At 40.7% G+C, this 20,045-nt stretch overlaps 1 protein-coding gene across 1 annotated transcript in view; it reads right to left on the bottom strand.

Moving 5' to 3' along the window:
• Positions 1–16,819: 16,819 nt before the first annotated feature.
• LOC108673778 overlaps positions 16,820–20,045 on the bottom strand; it is a 29,629-nt gene continuing 26,403 nt past the window's right edge. The window contains exon 4 of the mRNA XM_047880139.1: positions 16,820–19,940. Coding sequence (XP_047736095.1) covers positions 18,795–19,940 — 1,146 coding nt within the window. The 3' untranslated portion in view covers positions 16,820–18,794. The remainder of the gene's footprint in view (positions 19,941–20,045) is intronic.

Below are 20,045 nucleotides of genomic sequence, written 5' to 3'. Positions count from 1 at the left end.
TGGAGGCTAATGGCCTAAAATCACTATCGGACACCGGGACGTTGCACTGCTTGGCATGAATATGTACAGCTGAATGAGGGGGATGAGCAAGTATATTCCCTGTTCTATAACTCCTGCCCCTACGCTCTGCAAGCCCAGTATAAAAATTGCATGATTTCATACCGACATGTGCAGATGCACACTGCACACAGCTATATTGATAAACTAGGGAGTAGGGATGATCGCATAAGAACAGGGATAGGATCTTTGTACTTAAAAACTGAGCTAATTTTTAAATTGTTCACCAGCAATACATGAAGATTGACATTCAGGGGTATTTAGAGAATAGATTTTTCAATTCCTTTGCCATAGTCTCAGTCTTTGCCTTTTTGTTTGTATAAATTAGCAATGAAATTTATCCTTCAAGTCCTGCCTCAAGAAGCAAATGTCCTACACAAACCTCACCATTTATTGCAACTTTGTATGCACTTAGGTCACCAGATATATTTAGAATAAATTAGTAACTATAATACAATGTCTCCAAAATTCGGAGTACAAGCAATATGAACCTCTTTTTACTGCATTTCAGCTCAGAATGACCTTGGGTTAGTACGGAAAACATTTTCTCAGCATTAAAGCATTGCCCAAATGCAGCTCCAGACAGGAGAAGGAAAAAATTCGTTTTGCTTGCAGAGTTTTCATCATGATGATTTGGAATCTCACAGCTATTTACTAATTAATTGTCTGAAATGCATTATACTATCTTTAAGCAAGATTAATAAATGTTCCAGTATTCCCCTATGATAACAAAACGTTTGTATAGAAACCCTTTTAAGAAATATTTCCCTTTCCATGTAGCGTGGTGACTTGAGTGAGGCAACGACTTTAGTGGCATTGATGGTAGTCAAAGTCCCTATCATGATGGGTTCTAAATGCCTTCTAAATGACCATGTACCAATGTAATTTAGGAGTGCAGTGGCCAACAATAGTAGCACGGCCAGGGTGGCAATCTAGGATTAGGGCAAGTCCTTCTTTAGACACGTTCACAATTTCTCATACACTCGTTCACATTTCCTCACAATATCGTTCACATTTCATCATTTGAAATACCACTTCTGTAGTATTGAATTTGTTAGCACGTGAATTCGAATGGTATAGTTCATTATTAAATTAGTCACTGAACGACAGCAAATTGTTAAACCAGTCCATATGGACCATATCGAAGTGCCTGGTACGTATTTGGGAACACAATTAACATCTCGGATTACATTTTTCACTTCCCGCGCTGCGGATGGAACTACGAAATTAATTGTTATGATTTTTCAATATATAATTATAATTTCATTTGTCTTTTTATTTCTTTTCTCATCGTCTGATAGACGAAAAATTGTTTGAAAATTTAAATTTTTAATTTTTAGAGGCCTCCTTTTCATTATGTCAAAACTCGAAACTATCTACATGGGTAACCGCTCGCCACGTCTCAGACAAATTTACGGCCGGACCTGCGGCCGGTCTCGCGGCGGCCGGACTCCAAACATAGAAAAAACCTAGCCAATCAACGAAAACCTTGCAGTTTAGGTCCAGTTAGGAACAGGTTCCATTAAAAACACAAAAAACCTACAAATACCCATAAAAACACTAAGAAATCCTTTCCGGCTGCGAGACCGGCCGCGGGTCTGGCCGTAAATTTGTCCGAGACCTAATACTGCATATGTTGAGGTATTTTATCATGCACCATAGTGACTTGCGGTTGATGTTCATTATGCATTCATGTGCGTAATTGCAAGTTTTACCAAAATAAATTGAATATGAATAGATGTTTAATTTTAGGATAAACTTACAGGCAGGTTTCTGAACAAAATTTCTAAAATTTTTTTTATTCACAGGTCGTTGCAGTGGACCATATTGGCCCGTCCATCAAGGTAGTGGCGATGGACATTCTTGCGGCACTCTTGACAACCCCTGTAACCATACTTCCCGACAGGGGCGGTGTTACAGGGAGGCATAATTAAGCTAGGATGTAGAATATCCCTTGCTGCCTTCACTTATTTACCTGATTTTAAACTGTCTGATGCATTCAAATTTAACAATGAAATCTGTTTCTTGTTTCGTTCCAGCACTAATGAAAATTACCGTAACACCATTGCCTGCAATCCAAAGCTGTGCAAATTGTTCCCATTAATAGTTAGTTTTGAAGATGATAATATCCTGTCAAGCAAAACCATTGTTTATTTAACTGCAACAACTTCCATCTCGCCTGCCCATGCTCTAATTTTCAGTACAATCACTTATGATTTACACATCATTTTACTTACAACTACAGAGTTCACTTTAATACAAGATCCCTTTGATTAATTTCTTAGACCAGTTGTTTCATTATCCTTTCGCCCTTATGGTTACCTCTCAATTCACAAGTAGACCACGAATTTGTCTCACCCACTAGAGATACCTGGTAACAGCGGAATCGTCATTACGACACATTCACTGAAGGATGCAGCGCTACTACGGTGTTGCAGCGTCAGATTTTTTAATCACCTCAATTCTTAGTGTAGCGCTGAATGATAATTTCTAGCACATTTTCCACGCGTTAGTTCATCAAATCAAAACTAGCGCGGTCCTAATTAAAAATGAAGCTTTTATTGACATTAATTAAGCTTGAACGGGCGTAGTTGGAATAATTCGGCGCTACGTTGAAAACAAACACTGCGTTGAAAACCAGCGTTGAGCGCTCTACTTGAAAGCAAAGCAGACTAAATAATCCCGACAACCATCGTATATTGTAATACCTTCATTATTCATTGTATTTTAAATAAATAGCCTCGTTATTAATTACGTCAAGAAATACTTCTAATTGACAAAATTGTGCGTGAACGACATGCCAAATCTTTGCATTTAGCAAGCTGATCAAACTAATTAATCCTATTGGACGCAAAATAGGGCAGAAATGACTCAAGGCTAAATAATGTTTCTATTCTTTCTCACTAAAATGCTGGTAAAATTCATGCAAGGTTATCAATACTTCCCTGAAATGATGTGTAATACATTGCCTCGAGGTTTCAATGAGTTACCTAATTAATTTTCATACTCGGGCATTGTTAAGTGTCTGAAGACATATATTCTGAGGATGACGATTGCGCTCGTCATCAACAACGGACCTCGTCATCTACACGTCTATTTACCGGCGGCGACAGAGCGTTCCCGGCGGCCGCCACCAGGAACCTGGAACAGACTGACGGCTTCCATAACTTCGGCTCCTTTGTTGCAGGTGTTTCGTCGACGCCTGAAGACGGGGAAATATTTCATAGAGCCTATGAATCAAGTGCTTAGTCATTTTATCCGTTCCCATCCTTTCTTGTGTCTATTTATTTTTCGCTTGCTATTAATCTTATATGCGACGTACCCTCGAATTTCGTTTGAACCAGACGCTACGATAAATGCTTCGTATAATAATAATAATAATTAGGGTAATTCATTCATTTCAAGTCAATTCAGGAGAAAGGAGGAAACATTGTTATAAATTCGGATAAATGTCAAAAGACACACAATATGGTTTTAAATGTTCATTAATATTCAATGCCGTGTCATGAACTCTAAAGCTTATTTGGGGCAGGGTGGCCCAGTGGTTACAGTTCAGAGTACCATGATTGGAGCAGAGAGGCGCGGGTTCGATCCCAGCTCTGTGCGCCAGTTTCTGGTCAGAATCGGCAAGGAGGCCGGGCGGTTAAGCACAGCAGAATTGTAGCAGTGCGTTGCGAGTTCGAGACCGCAGCGAGCTGTGAATGTTCTGCGATGTTAAGAATTGGCGACTAGCCTACGGCCTAATAAACGCTGAAACCGCTATTATTATTAATATTATTTAATTGCATTAGGTTACTTATTGACATAATTTTACTTTCAACTATGGTTATTATTTCGTTAATTAATATAAATTGCAATACAAAATAAACCACTATAGCGGTTTCAGCGTTTATTAGACCATATAGGCCTGTCGCCGAATCTTAACATTGCAGAACATCTACAGCTTGTTAATGGTTTTTCTCAGCTGGTTTTCCAGTGCAAACGCTGGTTCGGAACGCTAAGTTAGGTGTGCGTGAAAAGGGTGCGTGAACTTGGCCTTTAACGCTATACGTAGAAATGAAGCGGTCAAAAAAATTCTGAAATTGCTCGCAGGAGCGTATTGTTAATGACTGGGCAGTAAATCTATCTATTGAGCCTTCGCTTCATTTACGCGCGCAATTAACATCGTCGCCCAACATAAACAAACCGCGTGATTACCGCGCCTACGTTGACTGAATTGTGCATAAAAAATTATGGTAAATATATGATAATTATGATGACAGTGTGTAATGAATCTGTTAACCCATTATCAATATATAATATGCTGAAAAAACGAATTTGCTCGACGCATATTTTTGGATAGACAATATTATAGATAATGCTTAAATGAATACCTAAGCTATTGTTGGAAGTTTGAGTATGTTTCTATGCTGAATCAATGTATTTAACGTTCAAATTAATCCGTAAATAAAATTCTGAAACGACATTTTTGAAAGCTGTTTGCGTCTCAACGCAGATCATCAGAAGCTCCACCGCCACGCTGCAAGATAATCAAAAATGTGCTCGCTCAGCCTCCAGTGACAAACAATTCTTACCTAAAAAATGTTGACGTTTTCGTAAAATTGTCGATAACAGTTATGAAAAACAACAAAATTCTTAGCTCATCATAAAGGGTAAAAAATTTTCTGTCACATAATTTTTTCCATTGGTTCTTGGAGCGAGAAATTGTGTTATTTTTCTGTCGTTTAGAAAAGCAGGTCGTAAATCTTGTCCAGAAACGTTCAGAATTAACTGACTAAAGCCTTGAAACTTGACGTTCAAAGCTAGAAGACGAACGTGTGCGTACGAACGTGTGCGTACGAACGTGTGCGTGCGCAGCATGTCTTGTCCACAGGGCTAGCTGCTGCTAGCTGTAGCTGCTGCACATGGGTCTCAGTGCACATCCTGCGCTGGTCAGGTGAGTATCTAGGTGTTAAACCTCTCTCAAGCCGCATTCGATGAAGATTAGTTGACGTGCGTCAGCCCTCCGAACGTCAGTAATCAGAATCGTTCTTGGTCTGACAATGTTGAAAGTGATAAGATTATTTAATGTTGTTGCACAATTGCCATTTAAAATTTGCGTTCAAAAATTTTTGCAAAAGAGCATAGTCTTAATTCTCGCGTTCAGAAAACATTTGTTGACCTCGAAATAAAAAGACGTTCTCCTTTGTCACTATGTAGCACGCTCTCTCCAATAATAGCAGGAGGGCCGCGAGATCCAATACGAGGGGACCGGTAGTGGCAGCAGTGTGCTCAAAAACTATTTGAATTACATTCTTAAGCTTTTGTATAGGTTTCAATCAGGATACATTTCACTCAGTAACCATACACACACACACATACACACACAAGGCTCTTAAAACAGTTTTGAATCTGATTCACATCTCGACAATGAACTCATTACAAGTACTCACTTCGCAGTCTGCGACTCTTGCTTGTTTCTGGCGAGGGCGTGTGGTTAACTTTGGAGGCCAAGGACAGTGGAGATGAAGCCCTGTAGTTTGACCTGAAATTATCAAAATGTTATTAACAAGCAACATGAGATGGTTAACTTTTAATTGTTCAACAAGTAGACTACGTTTGTGAACATGAATGTGAATTCACTGATGATACCAAGCTTTGCCTATAGCATTGGAAATGGCTAGAGGTGCAAGTGGGAACTGAAATAACCAATCATCCAGTTTTTAATGATCCACATTTTCACAGTTGAAAGTGTGAGTAGATTATCAGATATTTACTTCAATTGGCTTAAATTCACACATATAATGATACTAAATAGCATACAGAGCCTTCACTCCAGTGGGACATTCATAGGAACTACCACCTGAGCGCAAATGAACTGTTTTCCTGTCAATATTCCTGGTCTGGAAATAACTAACTCAATCAATACCTTGTTAAAATGCCAGAAAAATCATAGGGGTTGCTTCATGCCACTTTTATGTTATGATGAAATCAAGAATATTCAGAGTTAGCATTTGCCATCAATGCATAAATTTACTCGATACTTTAACCAAAAATTAATTTATGAATCTGCTCTTGAGACTCAGTTTACTAAAAGTTGAATCAATCCCAGTTTGCATTACTTCATGAAAAATGAGTGACAATAATTTTACTATCAACTTTTCAGCAGCAAGTGTCACCCAAAATGTTTATAATAGCAGTTTCAGCGTTGATAAGACCGTTAGACCAGTCGCCGATTCTTAACATAACAGAACATTCACAGCTTGTTGCGATCTGAAACACTGAGCCATAAATTCATTGAATCTTCAGCTTCACTAGTTAGTTTTTTTCATAAGTGCCAAGATAATGCCATATAATTGAAAAATTATGAATTTTTATAAAAAAAATAAAAATTAATATGAGACAAATTTTATTTTTAAACAATATAATATTAAAGAGGATAGGACATATATGACACTGCGTCTAACTTCTTATAGGCACTGTTCATTGAAAATTTAATGTCTGTTAATTTGGTTCTATCACTTCATTGGAAAACGTACAACTAACATTCAATAAATGTTTCCAATTACGAACTGTTTTGACTGTCTGAATTTACCAATGTTATGAGAAGCAGTATATGCATATATTGATGGTCAGTTCATCCAGCACACTACAATATCCGTGGCCTTAAATGTTAATGGCAGCTTAGACAGGAGCTTGAAGTCTGATGCTTTTCTAGGGTGACATTTTGGATACCAAGTTATCATACAACAGACAAGATACAAAAGAGTTAAGCATGATTCACATTATTTCAATTGTTTAGTTTATTATATACGGTTCAATAGTTTTTCTGGAAAAACTTGTATGGACAATGAATTGGTCTAAAACTTGGTCACAGTGCTAAGATTTTTTGCATCAAATTTTTCAGGTCTCTGAGTGGAATTTGAAAGATAATCATTGCCAAAAATCTAGACATGATCTTACTATAATTGTGTACATTTTTAATCTGATGCGGCATCCTAAATTTCTTTTTGAGTCGTTTTCAAAGACGAGTTGATCAACTAAAATAATTTACAAAGTCAAGCAGTCCCAAGCCAAATCTGCAGTGTCATTAGTCCTACTTTAGGAGGGCTGGGGGCCTCAGCCGTCTAAATAATTTTCTGTTCAATTCTTCATGTAATTATTTCAAAGAATACAGCCAGATTAATAGCAGTTTTAGAGTTTATTAGGCCGTAGGCCTGTCATCAATTCTTAACATCACAGAACATTTGGATTTGGGGCATGGTGACTCTGAAGAGAAGAACGACATCTCAGAGTCAGGCCTTTGCAACAGTCATCAGCCATGCATCACATATTCATTTGTTAGTGGGAAGGAAGAAGAAAGGGAAACTATAAACAGCAATGAGGGTATGAAAGTTTGTGTTAGGGGTAAGATGAGAGCTAGGTGAAAAGGAAATCAAGAGGAAATTCTTATGGTTTATTATTGCTATATCTCAGTTTTTACCCTGTGTAGTTTTATATTTATATTAGTTATGGGGTCTCTAAAACCTGAGTGACTATCTGTTATATTGAATTATTATGGTTTGGTTATTCTACCTTTATTACTGTTGCTCTCTACTGTCCCCCAGCCTTTGCTTGGCGCTCCTGCCAACCTCCTCCTCTCCCTCACCCTCCATGCACTCTCCAGAAATCGCTTTCCACTCACAGTCATAGCAGCTGTCACCTCCGTTGACAAGCCCACAATCATTGCAATCCATTTGTCTCCTGTTCTCTCATACACCACACCATCACCCTCGTCTCTCTTGTGCAGTATCACTCTCATCATTTCCAGTCTCTCCTGCTCATATGCATCACACTCCACAGTTTCCCCTCTCACCTCTGTTGCACATGAAACAAATATCCTCTCTTCCCTCATTCCACCTGTATATCCCTGCATTCACACATTTGCTCTCACTCAGAACATTAGGTCTCCACCTCTACTTCCATCATATATGTATCCCTGTTGCACCCTGTGCTGTTATCATCCATTCCTCTCCTGGTCTATTATTCCCAGGGCAAGCCCATGTTTCATGTAGTCCCCACTTTTGTATTATTGAATGAAACTTACATTCCCATTTGCTCATTCTCTAGTTCCACAGGTACACCTTATGCGCCCAGCGTGCATCATCCATTCTTTCCAGACATACTTCATCTCTCAATGACATAATTCTCTCTCATTCTTTTCTCTCTTAATGTACTCCATCCCATATCTCCTCAGAGCCTCCACTGCAGTCCATCTGGGGGCTCCAAGAGCCAGTCTAGCTATCCTATTGTGACGGTATGAATATTGTAATATTTTTTTATTTTTAGGAGTTCACTTTTTGACCACGCTTTATTCTGATAATGTTTTTTTGTTAGGTTAGTGGCTTGATATGATTGAATATATTTTTATGACTAGAATATGGAATCTCATTACTCTAATATTATATTTTTATGACTAAGGAATGCATAGGCGTATTTTTATTTTGTGACTGTAACAAGGAATCTCATTTAACTGTGATATTTGTTAACTCAAGGGTTTAATTTATTTATGACTAAGCAATGAGTAAACAAATATTTAATTCATGACTGTAATATGGAATCTTGTCTAGCTGTGGTGTTAGTAGGATTTAGTTAGTGTCTTGGGACGAGACTGAAGGTGTAGCTCCAACGTGATTGGTTGAGCTGCTCCTGGCCTGGCAACAATGCATGCTCGATAGCCTTGAACGATGGAGAGTTTTGTCACCTTGGAATTAGTTCAAGATTATTTGACTTTTAACTGTGATTAGTTTGCCAAACAATTAAAAATATATTGACTCTATTGCATTATATTATATTATCTATTTTTTGCACTTATAAAGTGTTTACAGTCTGTTCTGTACATTGTAAAGGGAAAATTGAGGTAAGCTCATTTTGGCCGAGTTACCACCTTGTTGTGTGTGCTCAGTGTTACTGGGTTGGGGTGACACTGTTTCAACTTGAAACAGGCAGAGCCAAATTTGGGCTCCCTAGAATAAACTCCACCGCAGTTCTGGGCATAACTCAACAAGTCCTCTAACGAACAAATAACAGCATAGGTGGAGTTCTTGGACAGTTCTCGATTTTGGCTGTGTTGGGCGGTTACCAGCCATTCAATTTGCATCCTCATGTCGTTGAGACAATAACCTCTACGCTCAAGTAAATTGTCAGCGTCTTATTGGAGGCTCATACCCTTCAATAGTTGTGCTTTTGGGGCGTAACTGCCAACCCGGTTTTGTGTTTTTAGCCATGTATAGGGGCTAGAACCCCTAGTCTCTGCAGCTGGTTGTTGGCATCTTGGTGCGATTAGTTCCCGTATCATTTGCTGTCCGTTTGGTGATTTGGCAGTGTATTAGGGCTAGTACCCCTAGTCTCTGCTGCTGTTCATTGGCATCTTGGTGCGGTTAGTTCCCGTATCATTTGCTATCCGTTTAGTGATTTGGTGGTGCATTAGGGCTAGAACCCCCAGTCTCTGTGCTGGTCATTGGCATTTTGGTGCGGTTAGTTCCCATATCATTTGCTAGCCGTTTGATGATTTGGCAGTGTATTAGGGCTAGATCCCCCTGTCTCTGCGGCTGGTCATTTTGGCATCTTGGTGCGGTTAGTTCCCATATCATTTGCTATCCGTTTGGTGATTTGGCAGTGTTTTAGGGCTAGAACCCCAAGTCTCCGCGGCTGGTCGTTGGTATCTTGGTGCGGTTAGTTCCCGTATCATTTGCTATCCATTCGATGATTTGGCAGTGTATTAGGGCTAGAATCCCTAGTCTCTGCAGCTGGTTGTTGGCATCTGTGTGCGATTAGTTTCCGTATCATTTGCTATCCGTTTGGTGATTTGGCAGTGTATTAGGGCTAGAATCCCTAGTCTCTGCAGCTGGTTGTTGGCATCTGTGTGCAATTAGTTTCCATATCATTTGCTATCTGTTTCGTGATTTTGCGGTGTATTAGGGCTAGAATCCATAGTCTCTGTGGCTGGTTATTGACATCTTGGTGCAGTTAGTTCCCGTATCATTTGCTATCCGTTTGGTGATTTGGCAGTGTATTAGGGCTAGAACCTTTAGTCTCAGCGGCTGGTCGTTGGCATCTTGGTGCGGTTAGTTCCCGTACCATTTGCTATCCATTTTGTTCTTCTCAGCTGTGTAGTAGGGCTCATACTATGTAGTTTCTTGGCTGTTTGTACTCCTGAAGTGTCAAGCCTTCTTTTGTGAACTTTTGGACTAAGAAGGATAATAAATTGCGTGCCTTGTATGAAGAAACTTGTAATTTGCCCAAAGATTGCCAGCATACTACATAAAGTTCCTTGTGTTCCAGACCAAAGAGCGACTCTTCAGCCCTTGCATTCAGGATCAGTACGAAAGTCTACACCAAGTTGGCATGCTACCTGTAAATATTTCCACTTCGCGGTGGTGTTTCCAGTTACACTATTCTGTACAGCCTCCAATTTATCCAGGTCCCCATCATTCTGTGCAATAACGTCCATTCCATACATACTCCCAGGTACTGCCACACTTTTCCATACTTCTCTTAATACCTCATATATACTTGCTCTCACACTTGCTGCACAGCCCAGTATTCCCAACCACTGATTTGCTTTACTAAGACTCAACACTTTAGTTTTCTCACATCCTTTTTGGTCAACACTCATTCCTAGGTATCTCTGCTCATTTGTCCTCCCAGCTGCCACACTCTACATCTATCCACATCCTCAGCTGCTCCATTCACAACTAGCACTTGACTCTCCTCTGGGCTAAAGTTCACATTGAAATCCTTGCCATACTTGATTATACAATCAAGCATAGTCTGAAGTTCAACCCCATTTTCACTCATTATTACTGCATCATCAGCATACAATAGCATTTGTAGTCTTTCATCTCCAACACACACTCCCACATCCATTCTTCTCAGTCTAGCAGCCATCTCTCCAGTGTATAGGCTGAAGAGGTTACAGGAAACATCCTTGTCAAACCCCCCTCACGCACTTTACCCAGTTAGTCTCCACGTCTCCAAGCCTGAATTTAGCTTACTTTTCACTCATACCAATTTTGTCCAGCATCTGGCACGATAATTTTCTGTCAACTATATTATACACTTTTTCTATATCTATAAACACCAGATAGACTCTCCTTCCATCTCTCTTCATTCTTTCAATCAATTCATTCACAACAAATATGTTGTCTTCTGCTCTTCTGTCACACCTGAAACCATTCTGCTCCTTGCTAAGTACTCTTTCACTCTCCATACACGTTTGCATTTGCTCATTCAGAACTGCACAGAAAATCTTGCTACAGGTGTCAGCAAGAGCAATTGGCCTGTAATTTTTCAGTTCCTTCTTGCTCTTATGGCCTCCCTTGTGTAACACAGCCACCTGGCTTTCATTCCACGCATCAGGTACACATTCATTTGTCCAGATAACATTGAATAGGTCAGTCTTCCAATTGCACTCCCACCTCCATACTTGTACATCTCATATGGCATCTCATCCATTCCAGCTGCCATGTTATTCTTCAGGCGCTCTACCACCTGTTCACTTCTGCATACGTAGGGTAAACACACCATATTCCGACACCTTAATTAAGGATGTAGGAAGAAATAAATGGCTATAAATAGATCACCGTATGCGCAACTCAAGTTCTGATTGGTTCACGTCACTCCCAAAACACCACACTATGCGCCAGCAATGATGAAACATCACAAACTGTTGCCACATTTATTTAAAAGCCTTTAGAATTCAAATCTACAAAATTGCTGAATTCCGACACTGTGTATGACTAAATGCGGTATATTTTGAGACTAATTCTGACAGAAAATCCGTCAGGTTGTGAGGCATATTCTGTCAAGCATTTGTAAACATTCCTAATAGTGTAATAGGATTATAAAAACACTTTTACTGAAAATTATTTCCTCCTTCCTTGGCTAGACATCCTTTGTTATCTAATTCATTAAGGTCTGGCTACCTTCAAGACAACACACACACATGAAATCAACATCTCTATTCTTCACAGCATCCCAATCAAAACAAATTTTTTTCACACGCTTTTCTGGCAAACGACTAATATGCATTTTTTATCACAGTGATTGCAATCGATCAACCTAGCCTTTACTTTACTTTCTTCATCATTTGACCATGAATGATTACAATATACACACAACCTGTCATCATTCTTTTGGCCTTTTGCTTTTTCAAATAATTGTGATCAATACTGGCGAGCGCTAATGATGCTCAGGAGTGGTGTTGCTGGGGCCTTTCTCTTTTTATATACTATTTTGGCTGGATAATGAAGATATTTTTCTACTGGATTTGGAATAGTTAATGTTTTAAAGGTTTTAGATTTGATCCCATAAGTTGAAGGCTGAGGCTCCTGAGGGGTAGAAGTGGCAGTTATTGAAGGCTGTGGTTCCTTAGTGGTAGAAGTGGCAGTTATTGAAGGCTGAGTCTCCTGAGGGGTAGAAGTGGCAGTAGTTGAAGGCTGTGGTTCCTTAGTGGTAGAAGTGGCAGTTATTGAAGGCGGAGGTGAAGAAGTGTCAGAGGGAATGAAGATGCAAAGGCAGTAGCAGAAGATGGAGCTGTTGAAGGAGGATCATTTGTTGGTACTGGTGAAATGGCAGGTGCCAAATATAAATCACCCCCATCAGGGTTGGCATTTATTAAATCAAAATGATTAAATCATTTGATGTTTATATGAAAAAATCATGATTTTTCATTTTTTCAATTTTTTTATTGTTTTATAAATTTAAATATATTGAGTGGTTGAGTGGCAGTCTTTAATTTATTTTGAGGTATTATTATTCATGGTTTAGTATAAATGTACTATTACAAATTGGAATATGAACTTGTTGCCTTTATTGTGTATTAGGTTCCAATGAATTGTATGTTTTTGGTACAGAGGCATCAAGTGTTGCAATACAGTGTACATAGCTAGCAGCTTAGCTAATTCTTATAAGGCTGTAAGTAGTCTACAACTATTTGACTACCGTCAACTGGGGCTACTCGGGATGTTTTGAGCGTTTTTGTTAATAACTCCTTACCATGAAACATTTCATAAACAAGTTTAGGCTCATTTTATAGCTCTTTGCGAGGGCCATCAAATGGCATCTTCAAAAAATTTTATATACTATTTGTAAGGTGCCAGAAGCAAAAAATGAGTGTCCCGAGTAGCCCCGTCGAACAGGGCTACTCGGGACACTTTGAATAAAACTTCATTTTAAAATATTTGGAGCATGCAGAGTGTATTCATCCATTACTAACAGTACTCTGAAGTCTGAAGTGAACAGTACTCTCTGAAAAACATACGTGAAACAGAAAGGAATGTTTTAGTGACAACCATCATATGTTTTGGATAAATAAATCATAGTTCGGGTCAATTATTTTTCATTCTATGATGCCTGGTGCACAATTCTGTATATGACATTCTATGCACAATTTTGTGATGACTAATGATGCACTAATTTTTCAATAAGTGAAATTTTTTCCGCTGAGCAAGGTAAATGTAATCAATATTCTTTGTTTTTAATCAATTTTTTTCTTAACTGGAGCCTTTGCTAACTGAGGTTCCACTGTAAATGCATTTTTGGGGGTGTCCTGAATAGCAGGAGGGGGGAGGGGCGAGAAAGCCAGCCGGGTTCTTGAAAATTAAATTAGATACTTAACTTATATACGCGTAGTATACAGAAAAGCAAATTCAAAATCAAGTTGATAAATGTGTGGGTATTCTGAGTATTACGTTAATTACGGAGGAAAATTTTACGTTAATCTCAGAGGAATTCTAGTAATCACAGAGCACAATCGTAACTCGTAAGGTGTTTACCGTATGAACGCCGCTGACTCTCTCCCCCCGGTACGTATGTGGGAGCACAATTAAAATCTCGGATTACATTTTTCACTTCCCGCGCTGCGGATGAAACTACGAAATTATGATTTTTCAATATATAATTATAATTTCATTTGTCTTTTTATTTCTTTTTTCACTACCTGGTAGACAGAAAAATTGTTTGAAAATTTTTATTTTTAATTTTTAGAGGCTTCCTTTTCATTATGTCAGAACCCGGAACTACCTACATGGGTAACCGCGAAAATAAATTGAATATGAATAGAAGTATAATTTTAGGATTAACTTACAGGCAGATTTCTGAGCCAAAGTTCTAAAAATTTTTTATTCACAGGCGTTCCAGTGGACAAGATTGGCCATCCATCAAGGTAGTGGCAATGGACATTCTTGCGGCACTCTTGACAACCCCCGTAACCATACTTCCCGGCAGGGACGGTGCTAAAGAGAGGCATAATTATGCTAGGATGTAGAATATCCCTTGCTGCCTTCGCTTATTTACCTGATTTTAAACTGTCTGATGCATTCATATTTAACAATGCCATCTGTTTCTTGTCTCGTTCCGGTAATAATGAAAATAACCGTAACACCATTGCCTGCAATCCAAAGCTGTGCAAATTGTTCCCATTAATAGTTAGTTTTGAAGATAATAATATCCTGTCAAGCAAAACCATTGTCTAGTTAACTGCAACAACTTCCATCTTGCCTGCCCATGCTCTAATTTTCAGTACAATCACTTATGATTTACACGTCATTTAACTTACAACTACAGAGTATAGTTTGTTCATTTATATCAGTCACCTGAGTTCACTTTTGTACAAGATCCCTTTGATTAATTTCTTAGACCTGTTGTTTCATTATCCTTTCGCCCTTATGGTTACCTCTCAATTCAAAAGTAGACCACGAGTTTGTCTCACCCACTAGAGATACCTGGTAACAGCGGAATCGTCATTACGACACACTCACTGAAGGATGCAGCGCTGCAACTGTTGCAGCGTCAGATTTTTTAACCACCTCAATTCTTAATGTAGCGCTGAATGATAATTCCTAGCACATTTTTCACGCATTTGTTCATCAAATCGAAACTAGCGCGGTCCTAATTAAAAATGAAACTTTTATTGACATTAATTAAGCTTAAACGAGCGCAGTTGGAATAATTCCGCGCTACGTTGAAAACAAACATTGTGTTGAAAACAAACGTTGAGCACTCTACTTGAATACAAAGCAGACTAAATAATCCCCACAACCATCGTATATTGTAATACCTTCATTGTCATACCAAATGTCAAAATACACACAATATGGCTTTAAATGTTCATTATAATCTTTAGGCATTCAATATTCAATGCCGGATGTCATGAACTCTAAAGCTTATTCAAGTGTATTAGGTTACTTATTGACATAATTTTACTTTCAACTATAGTTATTATTTCGTTACTTAATATAAATTGCAATACAAAATAAACTACTATAGTGGTTTCAGCGTTTATTAGATCGTAGGCCTGTCGCCGAATCTTAATTAACCTTACAGAACATCTACAGCTTGTTTATGGTTTTTCTCAGCTGGTTTTCCAGTTCAAACGCTGGTTTGGACCGCTAAGTTAGGTGTGCGTGAAAAGGGTGCGTGAACTTGGCCTTTAGCGCTATACGTAGAAATGAAGCGGTCAAAAAAATTCTGAAATTGCTCGCAGGAGCGTATTGTTAATGACTGGGCAGTAAATCTATCTATTGAGCCTTCGCTTCATTTACGCGCGCAATTAACATCGTCGCCCAACATAAACAAACCGCGTGATTACCACGACTACGTTGACTGATGACCTCACGTAGGGTACGTGCAGTGCCCAGTCATGGCATGCAGTGCCCACTCACGGCGTGCAGTGCCCACTCACGGCGTGTAGTGCCCAGTCACGGCATGCAGTGCCCACTCACGGCGTGCAGTGCCCAGTCACGGCCTGCAGTGCCCAGTCACGGCAGTGCCCAGTCACGGCTGTCTCTTATACACATCTAGATGTGTATAAGAGTGCCCACTCACGGCGTGTAGTGCCCAGTCACGGCATGCAGTGCCCACTCACGGCGTGCAGTGCCCAGTCACGGCCTGCAGTGCCCAGTCACGGCATGCAGTGCCCAGTCACGGCCTGCAGTGCCCAGTCACGGCGTGCAGTGCCCAGTCACGGCGTGCAGTGCCCACTCACGGCGTGTAGTGCCCAGTCACGGCATGCAGTGCCCACTCACGGCGTGTAGTGCCCAGTCACGGCCTGCAGTGCCCAGTCACGGCCTGCAGTGCCCAGTCACGGCGAGCAGTGCCCAGTCACGGCCTGCAGTGCCCAGTCACGGCGTACAGTGCCCACTCACGGCCTGCAGTGCCCAGTCACGGTGTGTAGTGCCCAGTCACGGCGTACAGTGCCCAGTCACGGCGTGCAGTGCCCAGTCACGGCATGCAGTGCCCAGTCACGGCATGCAGTGCTCAGTCACGGCCTGCAGTGCCCAGTCACGGCGTGGAGTGCCCAGTCACGGCGTACAGTGCCCACTCACGGCGCCCAGTCACGGCTGTCTCTTATACACATCTAGATGTGTATAAGAGACAGGCCCAGTCACGGCCTGCAGTGCCCAGTCACGGCGTACAGTGCCCAGTCACGGCGAGCAGTGCCCAGTCACGGCCTGCAGTGCCCAGTCACGGCGTGCAGTGCCCAGTCACGGCGTACAGTGCCCAGTCACGGCGTGCAGTGCCCAGTCACGGCGTTGATATTCAGTAAAATCTATCGTATAAATGTAGCGGTAGCGCTGTAGCGGCAAAACCTCGTATCGGTACTTAAATATGTAGCGGGCGCTATCGCTACCGCTACATTGTCTTAAATGTAGCGCCGCTTCTGCTACCGAGAACGTAGCGGCCGCTACATGTAGCGCGTTACTTTCCATCTCTGATAGTATGGTAATGAAATCGACAGAAATAAGTGCAAAATATTTATGAAAATACGAAAAGAATATGTGATTAATGGCATAACAGAGAATATGCGGGTGAAGGAATAACAGGAATATTCGATTAAGGGCATAACAGAGAATATGTGAGTAAGGGAATAGCGGGGACCGTGTGTCAGGGAACAGAGAATGTGAGAGTAAAGGAATAACAGGGAATGTGTTAATTAGGGGCACTGCGAGAACGTGTGAACAATGGAGGATGAGCGAATACAATAAAAATAGAGCGTTTGTGAACAAAGAAATGATAGAATCACATCGTTACCAATAATGATGTACTACCAACCTTAATAGATAATAGAGTGTAAATTTAAAGAGAATTGTGCATACAAAACTTATGGTGAATATATGATAAATATGATGACAGTGTGTAATGAATCTGTTAATCCATAATCATTATCATATAATATGCTGAAAAACGAATTTTCTCGACAGCATATTTTTGGATAGAGAATATTATAGATAATGCTTAAATGAATACCTAAGCTATTCTTGGAGTATACTTCTATGCTGAATCAATGTATAGAACATTCAAATTAATCCGTGAATAAAATTCTGAAACGACTTTTTCGAAAGCTGTTTGCGTCTCTACGCAGTCATGCAGAAGCTCCACGCTGCAAGAGATAAAAAAATGGGCTCGCTCAGACCTCAAGAGTGGTCGTAAATCTTGTCCAGAAACGTTCAGAATTAACTGATTAAAGCCTTGAAACTTGACGTTCAAAGCTAGAAGACGAACGAACGTGTAAGTGCGATGTGCGAACGTGTAAGTGCGATGTGCGAACGTGTAAGTGCGCAGCATGTAGACTTGTCCACAGGGCTAGCTGCTGCTAACTGTACATGGGTCTCAGTGCACATCCTGCTCTGGTCGGGTGAGTATCTAGGTGTTAAACCTCTCTCAAGCCGCATTCGATGAAGATTAGTTGACGTGCGCGGTGCGTCAGTAATCAGAATCGTTCTTGGTCTGACAATGTTGAAAGTGATGCAATGTGGATGTTTGGAGGTGGTTCGGGTATGTCGTGCATGTATAGATTAAAGAGTGAGGGTGATAGGACGGAGCCCTGTGGGACTCCGTTGGGTATGAGTGATGTGTGTGATGACTTGCCTGAGTAGTGTACGTATGCTTGTCTGCCTGATAAGTAATTGGCAAGCCAGCATTTGTAGTTGTTGTGTAGTGTGGTGTTGTAAATTTTGTTTGTGAGAGGGAGGCGAGGCATGGCATCAAAGGCTTTACTGATGTCTATTTTAAGTAGTAGTGTTCTGTGTGCAGGTTTGCGGGAGTTGATGCCATTGTTTATGCTTTGTGTGAGGTTTGTAAGTAGTGTTGTGGTCGAGTGGTGAGGTCTGAATCCGTGTTGTGTTGGAGAAAGTGTAATGTGCGGAGTGGCTGTGTTCAGTATGAGGCGCTCCATGACTTTTGATGGTGTATAGAGGAGTGTGATTGGTCTGTATGAGGCGGCCTCAGTGGGTGGTTTGTTGGGTTTGAGAAGTGTGATTATTTTGCCAATTTTCCAGATGTATGGTATTTTGGAGTGTGAGTAGGAGAAGTTGGCAATGTTTGTAAATGTCGTGATTCCGTGTGGGCCAAGGTGTTTAAGGTGTATGTTTGTAATGTTCTCGGGCCCAGCAGCGGAAGAGTTTTTAATTTGTTGTATGACCCTTTTGGTGTTGTTTGTAGTGGCTAGGGTAGCTGTTGGGTCTAGTGGAAATTTTTCTTGGCGTCTGATGATGCGTCTGTCTTCTTTGTATTTGGGTAACCTACTTATGTTTGCGTAGTGTTGTATTAGGATGTTTGCTTGTGCTTGTCTGGTGGGGATGTTGTCTGTGTTGGTGGTGATTGCCGCGTGGGTGTGTTCTTGTTTGCTGTTCGAGTTGTGTAAGCTGCGTATTGTTCTGTAAAAGATATTGATAGCTGGTGACTTGCTCTTGATAAAAGGTCGAATCCATAAACGTTCAGAAGAGATAGCATGTTCTGAAGGTCGAACTTTCTCTGTCTGGATCAAATCCTTCAAGAGACTCACTGTCGTCTGCACATTTTACTCTCATCCTCTCCTCAATGTCACAATAAAGTCTATCCACATTGTAACGGTAGCCATTTTCTGCAACCGCGTCGCAGAGCGCACTTATGAAAAGCGTGCCATAGCTGCGTTTCCTCAAAGACCGAAATCCCGGCTTGCAGGAGTAGAGCGTCATCATGTCATTGAAGTCTTTAGGATAAATCTCGTGCAAGGTCTGCTCGCCACAGTTGGTTTGGGTTTGTGGTTCGGCGTCAGAGTTTTCCACGCTTGCAACCAGAGTTATTTCACTTACCGACGCGGCTTCTTGCAAGAAGTTGAAACTCACTGGATCAAGAAAAATCTCTTCTACCTGATCTGGTGTCAAAATCTCACCTATCTGATCTGGTGTCAAGCCTTTCTCGTCACAATGCAACAAATGCGCGAGCTGCTTTAGATTTTTGTTCGCAGCTTCTGTTTCAAAATCACCAGATTCACTAGTGACATTTGGCTGGCCTTGTGAGCCAAGTTGAAAGGTTCCAGCTGAAGGCATATCAATTTCCATGAAGTTGCCCTGAGGTTCTTCAGTTTCAACAATAGATGTTTCTGAGGAACTCTGAGGAATCTCGGGCAGTGAACGACAAAATGTTGGCAAAAAAATTTTCGGTTTGCCCTTCAATTGGAGGCAGTGACGGTCATTGAAGTACGACCTGACTTCATCAATGCTGATGCTGCTCTCGTCAGCAGCCACGAACTGCCGGCCGTCAGATCGCTTCCCATGGCTCAATATTGCCAACATGAAAAGCTTGTAGCGCGCAAGTTCTTCGTTTTTGCCAATTTTCAACAGAGTGGCAAAAAATTCTGCTTTGCTTTGGTCTTCATATGCCTCTACTTCATAGCCTACTTGTTGGAAGGTAGAAGTCAATTTTCTAACATCTTCCTCACTTCCGTTGCGTGCGGAACTTTTTTTGAAGTTCATAAAATTGAAAATGGACAATTTCTTTTGACCATCCACGGGATAATGACCCTCTTCTCTCAAATTCGTGCCATCCCCGCGGCGGACGTTGATGGAGTGTTCGGCTTGCTCACGCTCACTCTCACTTGCCTGCAAAATACGTGTATGCAGTATCAATAATATTAACAATGTGTCGGATTGTTGCAAGCTTAAAACGATGTTGCGAGATGTACGGCTCTCAGCTTCTGCATTGCA

The sequence above is a fragment of the Hyalella azteca genome, unplaced genomic scaffold (assembly GCF_000764305.2).
Source record: "Hyalella azteca isolate HAZT.00-mixed unplaced genomic scaffold, Hazt_2.0.2 contig4675, whole genome shotgun sequence".
Lineage (NCBI taxonomy): Eukaryota > Metazoa > Arthropoda > Malacostraca > Amphipoda > Hyalellidae > Hyalella > Hyalella azteca.
The sequence above is the reverse complement of the archived record's forward strand: the minus strand, read 5'-3'. Positions and strand labels throughout refer to the sequence as shown.